This window comes from Sphaerodactylus townsendi, linkage group LG01 (assembly GCF_021028975.2).
Source record: "Sphaerodactylus townsendi isolate TG3544 linkage group LG01, MPM_Stown_v2.3, whole genome shotgun sequence".
Lineage (NCBI taxonomy): Eukaryota > Metazoa > Chordata > Lepidosauria > Squamata > Sphaerodactylidae > Sphaerodactylus > Sphaerodactylus townsendi.
Genome location: NC_059425.1, coordinates 45,660,976 through 45,683,772, shown reverse-complemented (window position 1 = coordinate 45,683,772; position 22,797 = coordinate 45,660,976). Strand labels below are relative to the sequence as shown.

The 22,797-nt window shown below is 42.7% G+C and overlaps 1 protein-coding gene across 1 annotated transcript in view; it reads right to left on the bottom strand.

Moving 5' to 3' along the window:
• Positions 1 to 4,093: 4,093 nt before the first annotated feature.
• MRPS5 (mitochondrial ribosomal protein S5) overlaps positions 4,094 to 22,797 on the bottom strand; it is a 51,477-nt gene continuing 32,773 nt past the window's right edge. The window contains exons 6-11 of the mRNA XM_048482103.1: positions 16,249 to 16,339; positions 15,011 to 15,057; positions 13,681 to 13,738; positions 12,794 to 12,856; positions 7,423 to 7,559; positions 4,094 to 4,680 (exon numbers count right to left, since the gene is read on the bottom strand). Coding sequence (XP_048338060.1) covers positions 4,456 to 4,680; positions 7,423 to 7,559; positions 12,794 to 12,856; positions 13,681 to 13,738; positions 15,011 to 15,057; positions 16,249 to 16,339 — 621 coding nt within the window. The 3' untranslated portion in view covers positions 4,094 to 4,455. The remainder of the gene's footprint in view (positions 4,681 to 7,422; positions 7,560 to 12,793; positions 12,857 to 13,680; positions 13,739 to 15,010; positions 15,058 to 16,248; positions 16,340 to 22,797) is intronic.

Below are 22,797 nucleotides of genomic sequence, written 5' to 3'. Positions count from 1 at the left end.
ATTAACTGCTATCTTTCCACTTTATCATACAGTGGGTTGACTTAAATTAGTTTGGATGGAGACAAAAGTATGAGGTGATTGATATGCAAAGCAGGAAGCTCTGTCTACATTATCTTCTGGCTCACACATTAATCCTCCAGTCTTTTTTTCTTTCAAAAACTAAACAGCAGAGTTTAAACAGCCACGGGGCCAGCTTTCTGATGCCCATTAGTGATTACAGGCAAGAGCTTCTGGCAGTTACATTTTCAGGAACTATTGCTTTACCTACACTATCCCAGGGCTGGATGAGAGCCCTGCCAACATGGGAGGAGGCCCTCTAGGCAGGCCTTGTAGAGTCTTGGAGATGAAACTCCTGTTAAAACAGCCCAAGTGAATCAGTTGTGGATGTACATAATTGAAAACCTCTAGAGAGGCATATACTTGCTATGAATAGCTCTACGTAGCATTTATATGGAGCTTTTGTTCTCCCCCCTAATGGTCCAAGAGCTTAAACTCACACAATTAAAGTATCTTTCAAACAAAGCAGCCCAGTTTATTACAGGAGAACACTGAAACACTTTGCTTTCAGACCATCTAGTGAACTCATGACTGAAGTGTGAATTAGAAATTTCCAGGCTCATCCCTTACATTTATTAAGAAACACACAATTATACCTATTCAGTAAATACTAAAACACCCACATATATGACATATATTTTAAAGAACCTGTATTTTTAAAGTATTTGGAAACTTTTCAACTCAAGCTTAACTCTTGCTTAAGCGCCCTAGAAGAAAGATGCTCTTCCATTTATGTCAACAGGAATTCTGTCTGGGAGGCAAAGGAGAACATCGCCACCTGGTGGTAGTTGTGGGTTCTAAGGAAGCCGTTCTGCTAACTCTTGAGTTTTCTCATTGCTGTTTTCCAGAATGTGAGTTCAGCGGCTTCTACACAGAGGCTACCAGGCAGGTGACTGCAACATATGACACCGGAAAGGAAAAACATGAACTCTGCCATTATAATTATTTTTTTCAGGCTGGCCAGCAAACAGATGCTGGTTAGAATGATAATAATCTACATATATAGATCATGAAGAAGCTTGTTACTTCAAAATATTTAGCAACAATGTCATGTTAATGATTGACTGATTTTTAAAAATCTGATAGTCTTTCAAGTTTGTGGCACACACCAAGATGTAAAAATATGTGTGAACTTTATTGAGTTGGCGTTTGATCCAAACTCTCCCTGGTCCTACCCTAGTGCTCTGATCACTACACCACACTATATTGAAATGAATGGGGTTACCTTTGAGGGGGCTAGAACTCCTGCTCAGAGCTGACATGGGGTGGAGTTAGGGGTCACTAGGGTCAACAAGATTCCAGGAGACCCAGTCACGGTGGGGCTACATCATGTGATTTGTTTCAGATCATTTTGGAGATGGGTCTGAGAATCTTTGTATGCAGATCCATGGTGGTTCTTGGCAGATCGGGATGAATGCATTTTGAAACCATTAATTACAACTCCATTCCAGCCTCTCTCAAGTGCTGAATATTCCTCATGAACACAATGTAGAATGTTTCTTATCGACTTCTTTTCTTATATGGGTACTACGGGTTGGGTAATAATTAGCTTGCCTCCTAGATATTTTCCCCCTCTACTAACATTGGATTTACGGGTGTGTACACACACAGTATTTGGAATCAGAGCCTGATCAGAGTAAGCCATTATGTCACAATCATTCCTTTGCACTAGCAGTGTGATGAGGTTAAATGTTGGCAATAACATCTGACCTGCTCTGAGCAACAAGGGACTACGCTGCATCTCCAGGAAAATCTCACCATCTATCAGCTGATTTAACCATCACCATGTTCTCCCCCTCCCCAGTCCCCATAGAAATGGACAGAAAATTGCTTTGATTCCCACACATGAGTATTATGGCTGGCTCCTGGTCAACTCTAACAGTGAAACACGTCTGCACCAAGCTCTGCTGTTCCCTCTGCAGCTTTGCTTCTAGCCTTCTGCCCCAGCAACAGTGGAGTTCGGCTGCCTTCTTTTATGGGGTGTAAAAAGGGGAGTTCTCAAACACCATATGATGCTCTTTATATAGGTCCATCTGTTCACTAGGGAGTAAACCTGGAACCTTATGCAAACAAACCGCTTGCTCTGTCTCTATACTTGCATGGAGATAGTAATTCACTCATGAATTACTCACTCATGACACCAAAAGCAAGGGGTGGGGTGGGGTGGTGTGTGTGTGCTAAATGCACCTTCTTCGGTCCCTGTTGCTTGCAGCTGCTGATAATCACACCACACAGCCTCTCCTGGGTTCTTTTTCATGCTGCTGTGATGGATTGTTGAGCACATATAAATTCTGTTATGCAGAGATTTTCATTCAGAAGCCTTTTCTTCCAGCACATGTCAAATGACTGAAATAGTTGATGACACTGGATTGTTACTCATTTGTCTGCTGAGAATGTTCTCAATATTTCTCCTTTAATCAGAAAATGACTTTACTGCAGGCTTTTTTTTTAAAAAAAAGGATACTCCAGTGACCACACACAGGAAAGCCACAATCTGGTTCTGCTGAAAAGCTAATCAAGTATTTGAAATGCCTCCAAGGGAACAATCTGAATCAGTTAAAATGCCAGTTGTCTTCTGCATCAAAAGACTGAACACAGAGACTGTGCAGAAAATCAGACTGAAATTGTTCCGCACAGCTAGGTGCCGTTCACAAATCTCAGCTGGAAGTTAGCTTTACCCCAGAAAAAATTAAGGAACTGGTGTGTTACACCAAACATGAAGTAGCAACATAAGCTTGATGATGGGTATCAGAAATCTATCGTAGGACAATTTGCAGCCGCCAGTTTTCAGAGCAGACTGCAGTCCCTAATGGTTTCAAATCATTGCCATTCAAACAAACTTTGGTACATTTTGGAAGCACAAACATATGGGATTTATGTCCCACTAGCCTTGAAGCTTGTATGAGACTGGTATACATCTGGGTTCCAGTTAGCTTAGTGGATTTTCATTCTACTACGTAGGACCTTGACTTTGTACTGCACAGGATAACAAGACTTCATCTGAAAGCAGACAGCCTTCTTCAGTGTAATGGCTATTGGGCTCTCATCTGAAGGACAGAATCAGTTACTGAAAGGTATCAACTTTTGCTAGGGACACAGACCTAGTGTTTTGAATCACAACTTTCTTCTAAAAAAGCCCACTAGTTTTCCAGATTCTCTTGAAACTTGCGGAGGTTTAGCAGGTTTGACACCCCGCCCCCCTTCCCTCTGGAAGGGGCTGCTTGAATTCCAAGGCAGCATAATGTTTAGGGGCATTTATATTTTAATAGATCTGTTCTTCCTCCATGGAGATCAGAGAAACATCCTCCCCTCCCAATCCTCAAAACACCCCGTTAGGTTGAAATATAGCGAGAGCCACTGTGGTGTGGTGGTTAGAGAATAAGATTAGGTTATGGGAAACCCAGGTTCATATTTCCACCCAAGTCACTAATCATCTCTTAGTCTAGTTAATTTTACAGGGCTGTTGCGTGGAGAAAACAGGATAATTATGCATGCTGAATTCCTTGGGGGGAAAAGACAGGATAAAAGTGCACTAACTGACTGGACTCACAAGGACACCCAATGTGCTTTCTGACAGAAGGGGGACCTGAGCTCCATCATGCTTAGTTCTAGTTTTAACACATTAACCACACAGGTCAGGAAGAGTGCAGGATAAAGGCTTCCCAGGATGTGGCCAAAGGAAGCATATGCACGTGAATACTTTGAGAGGGATAACTCACGTCATCTTTGGATCCAACACTGCTTTGGCAAACACAGAGGTGTAACTCATGAGCCCAGGTGGCGTTGCAAGGGATGGCGGGACAAAACTCGCAGGTCACATTCTGTGCGTCTTGAGGGAATCTATTCCTCACTATTCTACTTGTATTTTTCTCTCTCCTACATCGACAACGTAATTGCCCCACTGAATGCAATATTTCACAATTGCTCAGTTATTACCTGAGCTTGATGAACCAAAATATCCTCTTGTTCGGGGGGGGGGGGGGGGAGAATCACAAGAGCTGGTTTAAAACACTGAACAAAGAAAATTGGGCAGAACAACACTTGAAAACATATTTATTTCTGTAAGGTTGTTGGACAGTCTTCTCAAATTATTTGTGGAAAGACTGCTGATGACAGGCTCCTTTTTTTTACCCAAGACAGCGGAAGCAGAGTAGATATATTTCTGACCCAGAACGCTGCCCCCTGAGCCCCTTGGCCCATCAGTCACCTGCATTCAACAGAGGTGTTACCAAATGCAGAGTGACGGTCACAACACTCTGAGGCTCAACGTCACAATGTCTGCAAACTGTCACGAGGACTAATCAGCTGGAGGATTTGCCCAGCACACATTTTGCAAAAGGCAGAAATTTCCACGTCATGTGGTGCTGTTAGATGTCCTCCGAGTTTTGTGCATCCCATCTACCACACCGTTCTTTTGACACTTGCCCAGGGAGACTTCTTCATGCCTTGGGCTGCCTTCACTTCGTTCCACTCCAGTTTGACATCAGGAACTTCGTCCTCGGGCTCAGGGTCTTCCCTGAGGACCCCTTGGGGAGCAGCAACCACGATGGGCAGGGGGCCACATTCTTCACGAAATTCTACCACATACAGGTTTTTCTTATTGGCTAGGTCTTGGTGAGTTTCCTGCATGGTGAGAGAAAAGGAGAAAGTTCTAACCAAAAGCAATCCCCCGTATCCAATTCCAAAGCTAGCCCACTTACCAGTCTTGATACTTTCCCTACTTCCAGGTTTTAAGACAAGTGGCAAAAATAGACATGTTATTTTCCCCCAAAAAAACAAAGAAATGAAGCTTCTAGGAACAGCAGAGCAGCACATGAGCCACGAACTACTTTTGTGAAGCAGGCACCTGTTGAAGGCAAAACTCTTGTTTATAACCCCCTTCTTTTAAAGTTATGCTTTAAAATGATCTCCTTTCCATTCCACCTCTTCAGCTAAGTAGAAGAAGACTTTATTTACAGTCAATGACCAGATATATTACAAATCTCCAAAATATGTACAACAAAACAAGAATGCAGATCTCTCTCCTGTATTCCAGCACTATCCATCTATATATCATTATACTTTGTAAACACACCAAACAGCATAAAAATACTAAACAAAACAAAAATATCTAAGGGGGATACCATATTCAGATCATTTTTTCTTTTTCATAATGAATAGACAGAATTTTGCTACCCATTTAGTAATATTTTCCTTCTTATCTTGTAATAGTTTTTCACAACAAACTTTATCAGAACAATATGTCATTTTGTGTAGTAGATGTGACAGGCATTTTTTCCTTGCCTCCTCATAAAGGGGACACTTTAATAACATATGCTCTATAGTTTCTCACAAGAATTCCAGAGAAAGCTGCAAGAACATAACCTTGCAGCGTAATGATATCTTTTGATATTTCCCTTCTAAGATAGCAGAAGGTAAATGTGCACCTTCTTGCAAGAAGTAAAAAGCTCTCCTTAGGATCTTCTGTTATCCAGATAAGTTAAATAATAAGGAGCAGGGGCAGTGACATATATTTCTACAGTGTGATATAGCATAGAGCCTCAAAAATCTGAATATCTTGCCAGATCAGACTGTTGTGATACATCTTTGATTCTTTGGGTAAGTTCACTTTTAAAATGATCCCAATTTTTGATCATATGGATGTTATATGGAAGGCCACATTTATTAAGGCACTTCTCCATCTCTTGAGCCCACCTAGGTTTATAAGGAACTTTTGCTAGAAAGGGCCAGAGACCATTTGAATCAGTGTGTAACTTTATCCATTTATATGCTGTTGTTAAGTAGGTTCCCCATCAATGTCGATGATCCCACTAAAAGGAGGAGATGTGCAAAGGTCCACATAAGTGCTCAAAGGCCCTTGTTCATCTTAAGAAACCCTCTTCTAGCCTGCACGCTATAAGTGAATAACAAACAGTTCCTTCGATGCTACCTAGACTTTCCTGCTTGGACAGGAAAAGGTATGACACTGCTCCAGTCTTCGCAAATCTTCCCTGTGTAACAAGGTCAGAAAGAAAATAACTTCTTTCTTTGGCAGTGGAGATGTGCTAATGATCGAAATCAAATTGCCCGTTCAGAACACCAGTTACGGAGGGAAAAGAGGCAATATAATGAAGTGACGCTTGATCCGCTTTATGATTTTTTTCCCCAGGTGTCCTTGGATTAACACTATTTCTCCTGCCTCTGATTTCTGAAGGCCTGGCAGCAGGTGTCCCATGCCGGTTTTTTCACTGAATCTAGAGAGACGCTCCAAGGGAAAGGCATTATCCACACTGGTCCTCTGCCTTTTGATTGTCGCATCACAGTCCACCTCTACCACAGAGCTTTGAGGGGACTGGAATGATGCACAGACTCCAGTTCTTGCAGCAGGTTCGTGATGCACAGAAAGGTTGCCAACTAGTCCCTGATCATGACTGTTTCCCAATGCTGCCTCACCCACTTGTTGGCTGTATTGTGTTGTGTTGGCTGTATTGTGTTGGCTGAGGCTTATAGCCAGAGTATGCCCGACACAGCAATTCCTGCCATGGGCCCTCTTGTACGAAAACAGCAATGAACTGACTGTTTTGGGTTTTCTGGGCTGTGGTATGAGAGTTTTTGCTTCTAATATTTCACCCACATCCATGGCTGGTATCTTCAGAGGCATGTCATGGTAAGATGTGTTTCTTTCTGAGAGACACGACCACACAGCCTGGAAAACCCCCACAGCCAGCTGATTCCTGTCATGAAAGCCTTCAACAACACAATAAGGATGAGCATGCTTGTAACTGGAGCAAGCTTTCACAAAGCGGAAGAGGAGGTGTGTGTATGTGTGGCTCAGATCACATCAGTTTTTCCAAAATTCCAGCACATCTCAATTTTCTCTTCTAAAGGCTGGTACAGATGCCTAAAGGCTTCCAATGTCTTCACCACTGTTAAGAGATCAAGGATGTCTATGGTCTTTTGTGCTCCCTCCCCAATCATCTTTCCCCTCCCTTCTTTAGTAATAGCTAAGCCTGACATTAACGTCAGTCTTAATCGTGATTAGAACACATTCCAACCTTGGTTTCAAAACTTGGAGAGCACTATTTATGGCTATCAGTTGCTGGCATTTAAACCCTGGTTAAAGCTGGCAGAGTGCAAATGGGGAAAAAAATCTGTCCAGGACTGAGAAACAAATGTGTGATAACCCCTCCTATCCTTGCTCCTTTAACTGTGGTTTAGAGGCTGGGAGCACCACACATCTACTAGTCTTCTTTCTGGTCCCTCTGTAAGAAAACTACAGTGTTGGCACAAACCATAAGATATGTGTCAGACTATGCACCACTGGTTATAAACCCAACTCTTGAGATTCAATTAACACAGTCTGTGGTTGCCCACTCTGTAATTTACCTGTCTGGATAATCCCTTAAAGAGAGCTCTGGTGAGATTCAGTAGATTTCTGGACCCATAAAGTTTGGCATACATGTCTTTAATCCCAATCAGTTTGCATATTGTAGTGACAGCTCGGTGACAGTGAAGTCCATACCCTGGGGAGGAGAAAAGATAGTTGCCAATTGGTTATCATGTACATTTACCATCAATGTGGAATTAATACTGCAAAACTCAGGTTTCATGATTCTGTGATATTTAGCACATTCTATAGCTATCAGGCTCCAAGACCCCTGCCTGTCTTTCTGGCCATGCTGGCAGAGGCGGATGGGATTTGTAGTCCATGAATATCTGGAGAGCCGCAGGTTGCAGACCCCTGTGCTAGATCAACACTAAGGGATGGAGGGGAGGGTCTATGCTGGAAAAACTCAAATTTTATGAATTCCCAGGTAAAAAACCCCACCCCAACATTGCAAAGACTGAATGAATACAAACAGTCTCTCTACAAGGCTTATACAGAGTGCAGAATGAGAGATTTTCCATAGTTTTCTGATCAAGAGTCCTACTTAAGGCATTTACTTCTGATCCTTTAAGCTGGCCTTCATTAAGAGCTTAAACACCGAAGAAGAACTCAGAGTCGAGACTTTTGATTGAGGAGAAGGTTAGAGATTTTAGAGATCTGAAAGGAGTGTCTGCTATGGCATGGCTGCACAAGTGACAGGACTTGGGTGATGTCCATTTCTGATGTTTGATGGGCGGGGGAGGGGGGCAGAGGCGTTCCTCCCATTGGGTAAAGTGGGCAGCTGCCCAGGGCGCCACCTTGTGGTGGGCGGCAAAATTGCAGGTTCGTTTGTGGGGAATTTTGTATTTTCAGTGTTTTTTCCCTTTTTGGCCTGCAGGGGGCGCAGATTTTAGGCTAGCAGCACCAAAATTTCAGGGATTTTTTTGGAGACTCTTCCGATGATATGACCCGGGTTTGGTGAGGTTTGGTTTAGGGAGTCCAAAGTTATGGACTCCCAAAGGGAGTGCCCCCATCTCCCATTGTTTCCAATGGGAGCTAATAGGAGATGGGGGCTACACCTTTGAGGGTCCATAACTTTAGACCCCCTGAACCAAACTTCACCAAACCTGGGTGGTATCACCAGTAGGGTCTCACGAAGATACTCTGAAAATTTGGTGCTGCTATCTTAATAATTGCACCCCTGACAACAGGCACCCCCTAAATTTCCCCAGATTCTCTTTTTAAATCCACTGCCTTCCTGCCAATGCTTGTTTCTTTCTTTTTTTATTTTCTCAATGCCTAATAAAGGTTGTTGTTGTTGTTGTTGTTATTATTATTATTAAATCCACCCCCTTTGGCATGGATTTAAAGGGAGAATCTGAGGTCCCCAGTTTTAACATTGAAACGAATACTGTTTCAGGGTGGGGGAGACTCCATCCCAAAATAGCATCACTTTCAATGTTGTTTAAACTGGGGACCCCACATTCTCCCTTTAAGGTGGATGTAAACGGAGAATCTGGGCTCCCTAGTTTAAACACCACTGAAAATCATGCTGTTTGGGGGTGGATTCCAGCATCGTTTAAACTAGGGAGCCCAGATTCTCCTTTTAAATCCACCTTAAAGGGAGAATCTGGGGTCCCCAGTTTAAATAACATTGAAAGTGATGCTGTTTCCTCCAATTGGGGGGACTAGATACAACACCATAAAATGTTTTCATAGCAGTAATAAAACATTTTGAAAGAATTTTGAAAATGTTTTCCAAAAATTATTTCTGCTGTGTGGCATGGCCCATTGCTGTGTTCAGATTTGTGAGTTGGGGATGTTCTATAATGTGAAGGTGACTTTGAAATGACTCGGTGGAAAAAATCATTGTTTGGTCACAGTGGGAGAGGGTGGCCACCCATGGGGGGCATCAAATGCAGGTTTTGGCCAGGGCCCCAGTTTGCCTGGGTACGCCTCTGAGGGTGGGGGATATGTGCCTAGCCTTGAAAAGCCCAGGTTGCTGCTTTGCTGCTAAGCAAACCTTTGCAATTAATTCTCGTCCACTTTAATCTACCACTTGCTCAAAACTTTTTCGTTTTATAAAAATTGACTTGCGCGATACATATAAAAAGGGGGCTGAATTGACTGTTAGCAACCCTGCATTTTCTGGTCACTCACTTCCACCTTTGCAGAGCAGGGAGGTGAAAGCTTCCCTGTTACTTTGAAGTCACCAGAATGAGAAAATGGACAGCGTTACATGCATCAGTATTAGTTTTTAATGCCAGTTGTGTGGCGGGAATCATTTCATTGGTAACATGAATATCTGTCTCACAAGCCAAGATTCAATTATGGGTCAGAGGAATGGAAATCCACAGTCTTGCAAAGGGGAACAGCCTGGCATCAATGAGGGCTGCAGAGCAGTAAAAGCTAAGACGACACAGATCTGATCAGTCCTAAATGGAAGACCACCAAGAGTTGCATAAGAGATTACTCAAGGAGGGAGGAGCAAAATAAAATGTAATAAAATCCTAAGAAATTTTTATTGCAATAGACTTGCACATCTACATTTTTGTTCATCAAAATTCTATTCTTTAAAAAAAATGACAGCTCCAAGAAGCTTGGACTTCTGAAATCCTGTGGAAATGATTTTATTCCAGAGGGCACATGGTGGTTTTTAGTACCTGAAGCTGCTGACTGGACTGGTGGATCTGATAATTTACTCCTTTTTACAAAATCTTTTCATTCTTTCTGCTTTTGTAATAAAGTCTTCAAGTTTTGCTATATTTATTATTCTTTTGCTGTTGGCTTTAGAGTTTTTTAAACCTTTTAAGTCTCACGTTACAAACTGCCTTGTTCCTTTCATGGCAGAAAGGAATGAGATAAACTCCTTATATGACCAAAAAATACTGTTCCAGACTAAGTGATAACAGTGTTTGAGATGTACAATCCGAATGAATCTGAACAAAGCTCCACATGGCTTTAGGGTCGACACACCAAGCAACACTGGAGAACTGTTACCACGGTTTGGGAAGACTGAAACAGGAAACCCAATCTCCTCCGCAGCAGTGGCGTAGGAGGTTAAGAGCTCGTGTATCTAATCTGGAGGAACCAGGTTTGATTCCCAGCTCTGCCGCTTGAGTTGTGGAGGCTTATCTGGGGAATTCAGATTAGCCTGTGCACTTCCACACACGCCAGCTGGGTGACCTTGGGCTAGTCACAGCTTCTCGGAGCTCTCTCAGCCCCACCTACCTCACAGGGTGTTTGTTGTGAGGGGGGAAGGGCAAGGAGATTGTAAGCCCCTTTGAGTCTCCTGCAGGAGAGAAAGGGGGGATATAAATCCAAACTCTTCTTCTCTTCTCTTCTCTTCTTCTTCATGTACAGAGCAAGCCTCTTGCTTGTAAAGAACTATGTACATGCTGCCTCCAACAGTGTGGGAAACAATCACCCTTGTGTCATCTAGCCACACTTTTGTTTCTGGGGTTTCCACTGCAAATGGAGCAACTTCTGTCCAGTTGGAAATAACCTATAGAAATTCAGCCTTGAGCTGCGCAGAAAAAGTGACATGCCCAAAACAGAATATTCGGGACAGCTAACATAGAAAACTCTAGATAAACAGAGATCACTCAGATGTAATTATGTTAAAAACTTGATTCTGCCTCTAAGCATGAAATTGATACTTTCTCAAAATGGCAGAACAAATGGTTCTAGATGGTTATGGGATGTTTTTCAATTATAAGGGGGAAAGAAAATGGGAGAATATTAGTGCGGCAAAGCCTGTGGCTTCCTAATAGATTTCTTTTTCTCCATTTACTGAGCATCAAGCTTGCCTACCAAACTGAAAGAATCTTGAAGACCCGTCTTAATGGCTTATTAATAAAATGCATTAGATCACACTTGGGTTTTTAAAATATTTATAGGCCTAAGTCATGTGAAGCAAGTCTTTGCTGGACCGCTTAAGAGGATTGTTTCATTTTAAGTAAAAGCCACAGTAAAATATTTTGGTTTAATGATAATGGATTGCAATACTGTGGCAAAATCAATCTAGGAAGAACAGAGAGTTCAGCTTATTTCCTCAAACACATTAGCTCTGTTTGCATTTAACTTGCTTTAAATATGATCAAGGCTGAAAATTCTGCATAAATTCAGTACAAAGTAGAAATGAATTCTTCAATTACACAGCTGTTTATTCTGCATAATTTACTCTGGTTTCACATTCATGGGGAAGAGCATGAAACTGAAACCCAGTCACTGGAAATCATATTCAACCATCATTCTGGCTATCAAGATAAGGCTGCACAAACTCGGGGGCATCTTCACAACCGTAAGGGCTAAAAACTGCCCTATGAAAAAAATTGAATACAGGTGATTGACATCACAGATCAATGTGTAAAAAGCAAATTGCCAGTGCATGCAGTGGGGTGAAGTGGTTAAGAGCATTTTACTAGGATTGAGGGAAACCAGGCCTGAATCCCCACTCTGCCTGGGAAGCTTGCCGGGTGACCTTGAGCCAGTCACACATACTTAGCGTAACTTACTTTATAGGGCTATTGTAAGGGTGCAGTGGAGGAAAGGAGAACAATATAAGTTGCTCGCCCACTGGGAAGAAGGGGGGGGGGGTCTAAATCAAGAATATAAGAAGTACATAAATGCAACCCGAATTTGAATCAGGGTCACATGTGGAAGGGAGAAGAGTACTGCACCTTCATTTCATTTCATAAATCAAGCCCCCACCCCCACCCCATTATTAGCATTTTAAAAGGGGGAAAGCGGCAGGTTGTGATGTTATTAATTATAAGCAATGATAGATCCACCTCTTTCTCCCCAAACACTTCCATTTGTCAGCATAACAAGTCTACGCTCAATTCAGCGCATTCTGTGGGGACTTCTTACTTACAGCCCAATCCAGATCCAGGAGATGCTGCTGCTGTTGCACCACCTCCAGAGGCTTCCAGGCAGTGCAGGGAGGCAGCCAAAGGAATCCCCCCCACAGCCTGGAGGCCCTCCACAGAGCTTAATGAATTAACCCCCACAAAGTGGCCTAACTCCTAAGCCCTGGCTGCTGTGTTCACAGCCTGAAAGGACAGGTGGAAGGCAATTAAGGTCAGCGCCACCCCCAAGAACACTCTAGTCTGCTCCACCCCCATGTTGGCATCCGACTGGACGCTTGCATTGCTCCACAGTGGCCTGACTTCTGGGTTTCATTGCTGGGGAGCTGAGGGGCACCTAGCTGCCTGCACCTTTGCCTCCTCTGCCAGCGGGGGTGTCCCTTGTGTCGGTGGAAGGGGCAAATGTCTCAGCGCAGCCTTCCACAAATTCCACAGAACATCCCCCCACCCCCCTCTATATTGGACTGTTAATTTCAAACAGAACTGTTTCCAAATTCCAGGCCAACAACACTCTTTTACTCACCCCTGTTTTTCTTTTGCATCCGGAGCTTTGTTTTTTTAAATGAAACTGCAATATCATGATAAACTAGAACAAAAATGAAAACATTATGGAATAAAATTTGCTAAATATGTTGATTTTCCAGCTAAGTTAAATCAAAGTTTATCTTCGGATGAAATCTTTCTTTAGAAGAAAAGCAGACTACAAATGCTTTAAATAAGTAAATCTGGAGAAAACTTCAAGCTAAAACTTCACTAATTTCAATCAAAGGTAAGCAGGACCCAGGAAATGTTCACATATTGTATATTTCCTGCATGGAAAATACTCTGAGATGGATACAGCAGGCATTGCAGCACATCCCCTTCTCAGTAGTGAAACACGAGCATGTGTTATTGCCACATGTGAAGCACTGGGTTCATGAGTACCTCTTCATGGAAATACTTTTCATGCCAGAAATGTGTCAGGTGCAAAGTAGCTTATAGTGTTTTCTGGTTTGAAGTAACCACCTTCCTTTGTAGGCCAATGCAAAAATATTTGTAATCAAACACATACATCCTCACACAAACACATTTGTTTATGCAAACATGCATAAACAGTGCTTGATCTCCCACCCCTTCATTCCATCAAGGTCTGGTGGATGGATGTGTGAACTGACTTGCTGACATGGATGGGCACTGCATTTGAGAAGAAATTAGATTTCACTAGGGATGTTTTCTCCATGTGCTCAAGTACACACTTGCTACAGCCAATTAAGAGGCCAGAGGCTGCAATGTTTCATGTTGGCCCCAACCTACTGAAGCATACACTCTGAAGAAATCAGAAGTTTTACATACAAATCTAGAGAAGCAGAGCAGCTAGCAGACATTTAAAATTTCCACAAACCAAAAGCGTCGTAAAAGCCTAATACTTACTTGTGTGATCTTCATATCTTTCAACATAGTGCAAATAGCGAATGGCTCTGTTCTTTGCCTAGAAGAAAAATCCAAGAACAAACATTTTATTTTTTTAAAAGTTAAACAGATTTACTATTTCAATTTCAGTTAGTCAATTTAAAAATAAAGGGGAGGAAGTCTTAAAATAAAGCTATTTCAGACGAATGATGTGCTGTACTGAAAACTAATTAGCTTAATAAACTAAAAGGGATTCCAAATGAAGTTATAAAGTGCCACCTAACTGTGCTTAATTCCACCTAAAAAAATTGATCTACATAGGTTACCAGCATGCCTTCTCACTCAAGTCACTGGTGGCTAAAAGAATTACATTTTCCAAAGGTTTTCCTGATTGTTCATCTGGAGGGGATAGGTTTGTGCCAGAGACAACCAGACAAAGGGGCTGTGACGCAGAGGCACCAGGTTCAATGACCTCTGGTTAACTGACCTTATGTGCAAGGAGAGACCTTTTTCTGCCTAAGACTCTGGGACACGGCTGCTGCTTGGAGTAGATGATACTGAGATAAATGGGCCAATCATCAGACCTGGCACAAGGCAAGCAGGGTACCCCAAAAACCTCAAATGCTCCTGGCAAAACTACACTGTGTCCTGCGCACAACGCCTCGACAGAATATAGACTCCCAGAGCCAAGACAGTGGCTCCCGCTCTTTCAACTGATGTGGCACTGATTGGGCCTGAGCTCTGACAACTGCCCAAACACACTGACTTCTGATGCCAAGCGGAGTTCACCTCTTTACGTGCTGAACCAGCAATAGCCAGATACAGCTGCATCTGTGCTAGGAACCTTACAGAAAGGTGTATTCGCATGCAGACATAAACAGTCTTTCTATTCAGGGCTGTGAAAAGGGAATTGCATAAATGGTTTGTAACATGACATTGGGGGTTCAGCTGTTCAAAGAAAATAAATACTATTTTTTTTTGGAAAAACTGTTGGGGAAACCTCTACATGAACCTAAGCAGCACTTTGGATATCAGCCCACATGAAGCAGCTGGGGACAGGATTGTGTACAAATGCAGCTGTGACGCATGAGGAAACACTCAGAGATGCTTTCCTGAGCCAGGAACAGGAGCAACAGGGGAGATTTAATGGTCGCAGCGAGATCCACTGTGCACCTGAGACTCCATGAACTGTGTGTTCATGGCAGGGAAATGGCAGGGAAAAGATGCAGGAGTTTCTGGACAGGGGGAGGCATCACATGAAGAACCCTGAGTGATATTCAAAGCTAGCAATGAATAAATGGGCAGAATTTACTTATTATGGATTGAAAGTTATTTTTAAAAAACTACTTACTTTTCGTAACGCCACCATCCTGTCAGCAGCTTTTCCCACTGCGAAGCCTGAGGGACAGGAGTAGATTGGTTAGTAAGCAGGAAGCTGGCAAAAATTTGCTGATGCCTTCATGCTTTATTTCCAGTCTTAATACCAGCAAACATGCCACAAGGTGTCTTCCGTATTTTGTTTGGTTCCTCTGGATGACTCTAAGCCACCATGAGCTGCAAACCTATCTTCTAGCATGTTTTTATTCTGCCTTTCCTCTAAGGGGCTCCAGATGGTGTACACAGTCTCTGCTCCTTCGTTCTATCCTTCCAACAAGAGGTACGTATTTCCTTGCTAAATGTGCACTAAAGTGTATTTCCCACATATTGTGCTGACAGTTTAAGTTTTAAAAAGCCATCTTATCAAAGGCTCTTCTCTTGGATGTTGCAACGGCAAAAGTGTCCTTTAAATCCAAGAAAGCAAGAAGCAGACCTCTACTTTGGGGGGTGGGGGAATGGGGGATGGCTTTTATCGTATCTGAGTAACATGCATGATAAACTCAGTTGTCATTTTCAGAAGTTTGAACATGTGCCCACGCAAGCTAACGAAACCAAATGATGGCTTTAGAAACCACATGCACACAATGCATAGCAGCAGTTCTAATCCACAAGTTTGAAGACTCCTCTTTTTCCTACTTTGTAAGAGTGCTGCTCCCTGGCAGGCGTTTTCTGCTACTGTCCATAAGTGAAGCGATGCATTCTTGGGGCAGATGCATGCGCCTAACAGCTCATATTGGCAAGGGAGCTCAGCACAGGCAGGAATGATGGTAACAGTGGTGCAAGGTCAAATAGCAATGTCAGTAAAAACAAAAACCTTAACTTTAGTATCAAATGTTCAGAGCATTCAATGCACTTAGATATATTGCCCCGTTTTTCCTTACAACTGCCCTTTAAGATAGGTCAGCAGTATTATTCTCATATTGTAGAAGTGGAGTGAGGAGAAGAGGCGGATTTCAGCAGCTGTCATGTACTTTCTTAGCAATTTGGCATTTTCTTGGGGCCAGAGGATCTGCTTTGCATGCAGTAAGCCCCCGCATTCAGTTCCCAGCATCTCAACTTAAAAGGCTCAGGCAGCAGGTGATATGGGAGACTTTCATGTGAAAAGCTGCTGCCAGTCTGAATACATAATACTGAGCCTGATCTACTGGTGGCCTAATAGTGTAAGGCAGCTGCAAAACCTGGCTGCTCCCTGGGACAGAAATTTCCACTTACCTGCAGCTCCTTTCCCATTTCCCACGGCCACCAGGGCACTGACGGTTTTTTTCCTTCCTTCCTTTGCTGTCATAGTAAATACATTCTTCACCTGAAAAGAGAGGGGGAAAATGGCAGAGATTGAGACTTGCTACATATTTTGTAAAGGACATCTGAAGAAGTGGCCATTTCTTTCTTCCAAGATTATTGACCTTCTGTGATAAGGCCACTCTTTTGTATTTGGACTCAGCATGGGGCAGAGTTTTATTTTATTTTTGTTAGGTGCAGAGTACACAAATTCCAGAGCAGATGGGTAGGCTGACCTTGTGATAACCCTGACTGTTAAAAGGCTGGGATAAAGAAAAGAATTGTGTGTGGGTTTTTTTCATTTGAAGTTATGCCTGCTGTAATATTTGATGCTTCACACTTCATTGCAGTTGCCAAGCTGAAGAAATATCACTGCACATTAAAAAAATGCAGTCAGACGTCAAATCCTTGCTTTATTTCATTTTACATGTTGACATGTTTGTCGTGGTGGCAGGTTAATCTGCTGTGCCATTTGAAGCTGGAGATTGGAAATTTCTTTTCAGCTGGCAGAGCATGGTGGGGCAGGGGTATTAAGACAGCTATAGCTATGCATGTGCTGAAACACAGGATTTGAGGAGAAGGGAATGGTAGCAAGTTTGGAGAGCTACAAAGACAGAAAGCACTGTGACCACAGGAAGGAATCTGTCCCTCAAATGACGTTCAAATCCTGGGCATTTGCAGTTAAGGGGTCTCTCAGGTATTGAGGAACACCTTTTTCTGCCCAAGACCCTGCAGAGCCAAGAGAATCAGAGCAGATAACACAACACTCTGAGATGTGGTAAAGTTCTACTGTTGAAAGGAAGAGTTGGCTTCAAAATCCAAATCTGAAAAGAGGAGGAGGATGGATGCCTCTACCATGTACAAACTCCCAGGTCCAAAATTTTGTATCTAGGTAGTCCCAGAGAGCTAATGAAAGGCAGTTACATGGACTTTTATGCACTGGGCTATTACATATTTAGAACAGGCTTGTGGGATTTCATCATGGGGAAATATCACCTACACTACTCCATGTACGCATGAAGGTTTTAACCCAAATACTTCCCTTGGTTGAGATTCCACTGCTGTTGTGCTTGCAGAGTGGAATGTGGTAATGTGAGCATCACAGGTAAATGCTTGCTAATATCTGTGACATCTTCAGTGACAAGCAGTGCATCTTCTGCAAACTACATCTGAAAGATCTGGGTATCTTTATCAGTAGTAGAGCATCTGCTTTGCATGCCAAAGATCTCAAGTTCCATTCCCTCCATCTCCAGGTCCGGTAGTAGGTGCCATGAGTGGCCTCTGCCTAAAACCCTGGAGAGATGCTGCCAGTTAGAGCAGACAATGCTGGCCTTGATGGACTCAGTAGGAGGAAGCAGCAGGTTTTCCTTTATTCTTTCACATGTCCTGTACCCAACCTTGGGGTTCAAACCATTTGCTTAATCTCCTACTTCTGCTGGAAAATGGAGGACACCCTGTGCAGGAGCAAAACTTCTTTTTTAAATTCCATAATGCAATGTAATGCATCGTTTATTCATTAGCAAAAACATGAACGCAAAATTAAAATCTGTAAAGAACGAATTTCAATATAAGGGCATTTTAAGCAACTATTTAAAAATCAGAATTTTCAGCATCAGAATTTAGTAGAGGAAGGGAAAAAATAAACAACATCTTGATTTTGGTGCCCTCCTGCCTCAGTTTTAGTAATTCTATTCTAAAGCCAAGTTACTTAATAAGTAAAAAGGCTGAACACCGTGCTATTCATAAACACCCTGCAATGCTTTTTTGCGCTTAGTTAAGAGCCTGTTCTGTGAAATGCTGTCTATGAGAATATAATCCTGATGGCAGCTGCATAAAGATGGCACAGTATTGCATGCTGAGTAGCTCAAGGTATACGGTATTGTAGAACAGGCTGCACAACTCAAGGTATGATTTCAGCCGATATGATCAAGGAACCTTTCCCTGACCACATCCATAGCAACAGCAGCCCAGCTGAGTCAATTAATCCTTTGCTAGGGGACAGCTTGCATTCATCCTTCTAGATAAGGTATCTATATCACCTGAGCAGGCATCCATGGGAAATCTGGGTTTTAATAGTACTCAACCCTCACCCATCCTTTGTCATAGTGCACTAGTTGCTATTTGAAGTTCAACAAATGATTTACATGGGGATTAAGGAACAGTCCCAACAAAGGAGAGTAAAGTCACTTTTGCGAACTGGAAATTCCCCTTTGCTGGCATGCAGTTGTGCACATAGGTATCCAGGCCAGTACAAACATGGTGCTCTCAACTGCTAACTACTGCTAAGAGGTCAGGAATTACCCTGAGCATCGCATACTCCCCAGAACAAATCTCTCTACTTCTCCTCAATCATATTTAAGTGTTACATCAACAATGTTAAAGCTAGCTAGCAATCCCTCTTAAACATGATTGGAAGCTAATTAACAGATCCTAAAATCTGGTCAATGGACTGGATAATATGAAGGCAACCTGGACCCTTATGCATAGTGAGGAGGGGGTATGCCCCTCCCTCCTAAGGTTCTGGCCCCACTTTTGGATATCCACACAGGGCCTTACTGTATAATGTGGGCAAATGTATTTATAGACTATATGGGTTGTTTCCCGAAAAAATCTAGGAATTAGCATCACTATGCTTGAGTTCCTGATCTGGATGTTAGGTTTAGTGAGGATGTCTCTAAGTACAGCAGGCACATTAAAGTGTCCTCGCTCCCATATGTAGGGGTCCAGTCACCTTTGTACTGTCTGATCTAGTCCAAATTTAATCAACGTTAAACCAGGGAAATGAGATTTGATGCAGATGTAAAGTTCCTCCACTTTATTCCAGAAGATGGCAACATCAGTACATGAAAATGGATTAGCTGGACCACATTGGGGGTGGGAGGGTTGGATACCAAACTCCCCTTGTCAGTTGTTTCTAAAAGGAAATGTGCCCAGTCACCCTTTACAATCAGAGCTATCAAATCTCTCTCAAAATTCTGTGAAGGCCTTTCAGGCTTGACAATATGCACCAGCAGCTGTAGACTGTTACTACATTAGTTGTCCTGACTCAAACTATAGTCTCTTCTCCTCTTACTAATAATGGCAACATTTCTTCTCTCACACATTCTAGAGTAGAAGCAAGCAGCTGAAATGTATAACTGTTTTACAAAGCAATCTCAGACTTACAACTCTTGCAGATACGAAGAACATTTCAAGATCATGGGCTTAATTTTGCCTTGCCTCATGATTCAGTACCACCTATTAAATATCACATCTGAGAATGCTGACCATTCTCATCTAAACATTACTCAGAAGGTCAAAGGAACTTCTTACTAAGTAAATTACTACAGGTTTACAGTGAGAGATGGGAGAAGGCCATCAGAAAACACACAGCAAAACAATTGTGCGGAGCAGAACAGACCCTGGCAACATCTAGTACAATCCAAAGGGTGCTTACAACAACCAATGTGTTTCTGAACACTGCGTGCACACACACATGCACAAGGTACAATGCACAAAATTGAAAACATGCAGGCTACGCTGCACAATGTTCCAGTGTGACATACTTGAGCTTTTGTGCATGAGTTCCATGGCCTCTTACCTGTTTCCTCATTTCAAAGATCTATATTTATTGATGTTTTGAATTTGTTGTTTTGTTTTTATTCTCCAAGGTCTTTGAAGCAGTGGCAAACCTAAATCTTTGCTAATTTTAATATCATCAGGATGCCACTAGCAAAAAATATTAAAATAGCAAAAATTGTTCATTCAATACTTGAATTCTATAAATCCAGAATCGGGTTTTTTTTTTTTAAAAACAGCTTTATGGAACATGACTGCTTCCTCCATATTCACCCAAACTTTGAGATACTGACGAAATATGTGTTGATTTGTCCACCATATAAGATCTCAGAATTATAGGTCAAGAAGGATGAGCTCCTAGATTGTATGTCAGCTAAAATCATTTGCCATTTTCCTACTGAAAACAGGGGTACTACCTGTATTTGGTTCCTCTCTCTCCCTCCCTCCCTCCCTCCCTCCCTTCCTCCCTTCCTTCCTTGGTATATAAATATATCAAATAGGACTCACAATAACAATTAAATTATGGACCAGCTGAATTTCAGGAAAATTATTTTATGGTAAGAGTTGTTCAATAGTAAGTCACCTCCTGAATAAACCATTACACCACAGGTTTACTCCTACAAGAATAAGCTCCTGAATTATTCTGTTATATACATTTTACAATGGAAGCTACTAAGAGGGGGCCTTCTTAGCAGTCTCAGGCAGACTATTCCACCCACAAGGTGGCTACCACGTATGTACCCATACACACAACCAGGCAGCATGCCTTTATACCACCCTTTATACCACACAAACTGAATGACATAAAGATCTGTAGTTGCCCACAAAGCAGTCAGATTTAGTATATCACAGCAGTGACAGATATGAATGTGTAAATTATGCTTAAAGGGGAAAAAACATGTACACCAGCCACATCAAAACCAACATATAGTCTAGCAAATGAAGAAACACACCATTTCCTTCCAGGTGACTTTCATTTGGTGAGAGCTACAAAGAACTACAAAAGCATATTAATACTGACACTTAATCATGCTGCAGCTGCAAACCTGTCAACCAGGAAGGAAAGAAATTATTTTATTTTGACACTGATAGGGTAATCGTGGTGGGCTATATGCTATTTTACATTATAGTTTTGGTAGGCTCCCAATGTCAGTAGCAGAACTCTCTAAACATACATCATATCATGTTGATTAGTAGCTATTTTAAAAACAAAACAAAATTGGAAAAATGTTCTGAATTGACCAAGGGGCTCTTTAACCCTCCCCTCCCCCCCAAACCCCCCCCCCCAAAGACCACAGAGGCTCTGACAAAGCTCTTCAGTTATCTACAAGGTTAATTAAGTTCCTGGATTTCAGCTTGCACATTGAAGAACTCTGCTAAAACCTCTATTGTTCTTCATTCTGAGAAGGAGTTGGTTCAAGATCCCTTGACCTGACTTGGTGCATTGCAGCTGAAAGGGATGCCCCCCGGGATCCTTAGGAATTAGGGCCATGTGAAGGCTCAAACAGACATTCTGTCCACAAACTGCAAACTGCTGGCTCATGTAGCCTTGGTTTGCCTTGGGACTGTGCAGGGAAGGGAAAGGCGGCTCCTGTGCTCTGCTGTTCACATTTTAAAAAGAGAAGTCCTTTAAAAATACACTGTTTCTCCTAATAATAAAGAATGGAAGCTGTGAAACCATGAAGGTTGAAGGATTAATCCTCTCTCCCTTCCCTGAATAGCTTCAAGGCAAATTAAGACTGAATGAGCCTGGAATTTACATTTTTAATGGTTTGAATAAGACCATCCTTCAGAAATACTGTTGGGCTGACAAAAAAAATGTGTAGCAGGGAGAGTGCTTGGCTGAGACCAAGGAGATAATATTACAAATGTCCCAGTGACTATGAAACAGCCGTTGCTCAATGGCTGACACTATCTCTCACTCTAAGGTAAAACGATAAAATGGGATATCTCTCATGAATGCAGGTTTGAGCTCTGCAGAGCACAAGGAGGATAGAAACGGAGCAAAGAAACATAACAGAATGAAAAATGTATTCATGCAGAAGGAAGCCAAATATTTCTAGAAGTGCCTGGAAAATCCTGTTATAGCACTAAAAAGCACATTCTAATAATTCCCATGAAGATAGTGATGGTTTGCTGCACTGCTCACAGGTTCCGGCACTGCTGATCGGTGGCTGCGCAACAGCACAACTCAGGCTTAGAGCTCTGTGCTGGCACTATAGGTGTATTGAGGACATGGCTAGAGTTACACTGCTCCCTTGTGCCTTTCAGCCCAGGAATGCCCCCTGACAGAGGCACACAGTTGGGCCAGGAAAAAAGGCGCACAAGGCATAGGCGGCCATTTAGTGGCCACAGCAGCTCTGGCTGATGACCAAGGGCACCACCAATCACCTCCCCTGTGGCAGCCAAACCCCCTCCCTAGCACCCAATCATGGCGCCCCAGGTCTACAAGAACCCCAGCCAGGATGCCCACAACTCATGAGGCAGGGTAAGCAAGAGATGCTATCTGAGAGCTCCCTGCAATGTGGGTTGCCTGGCTCAGGGTGGCATGTACCTGCAAAGGGGTCAGTGGAACAACTCCCAGATTCTCCCACATCATCACCTCAGCCAGCCTGAATCAAGATGAGAGACACTGGTGAGGTCCCCCCAAATAGCTCTACCAGCATATGGCAACGTTCTGCAATTGTCTTGGGTGCAGCATGAGATCAGGCATGCCAATGGCAGATGGGAGTGATGTCAGTTGGAGCACAGAATTTCCAGGGCCAGCAGCTGAGGCTGTGCCCTTACAGTGGACAGATTTGACTTCTTCTGATGAAGCCGAGTGGTGGGGGCAGACACTGGGGAGGGTGTTAGGAGCCAGGGGTGAGCCGCATCCTGGAGCTGGATGGTGTGGCTGCTGGTGCCCCAGGTAATGTTGGGGATTCC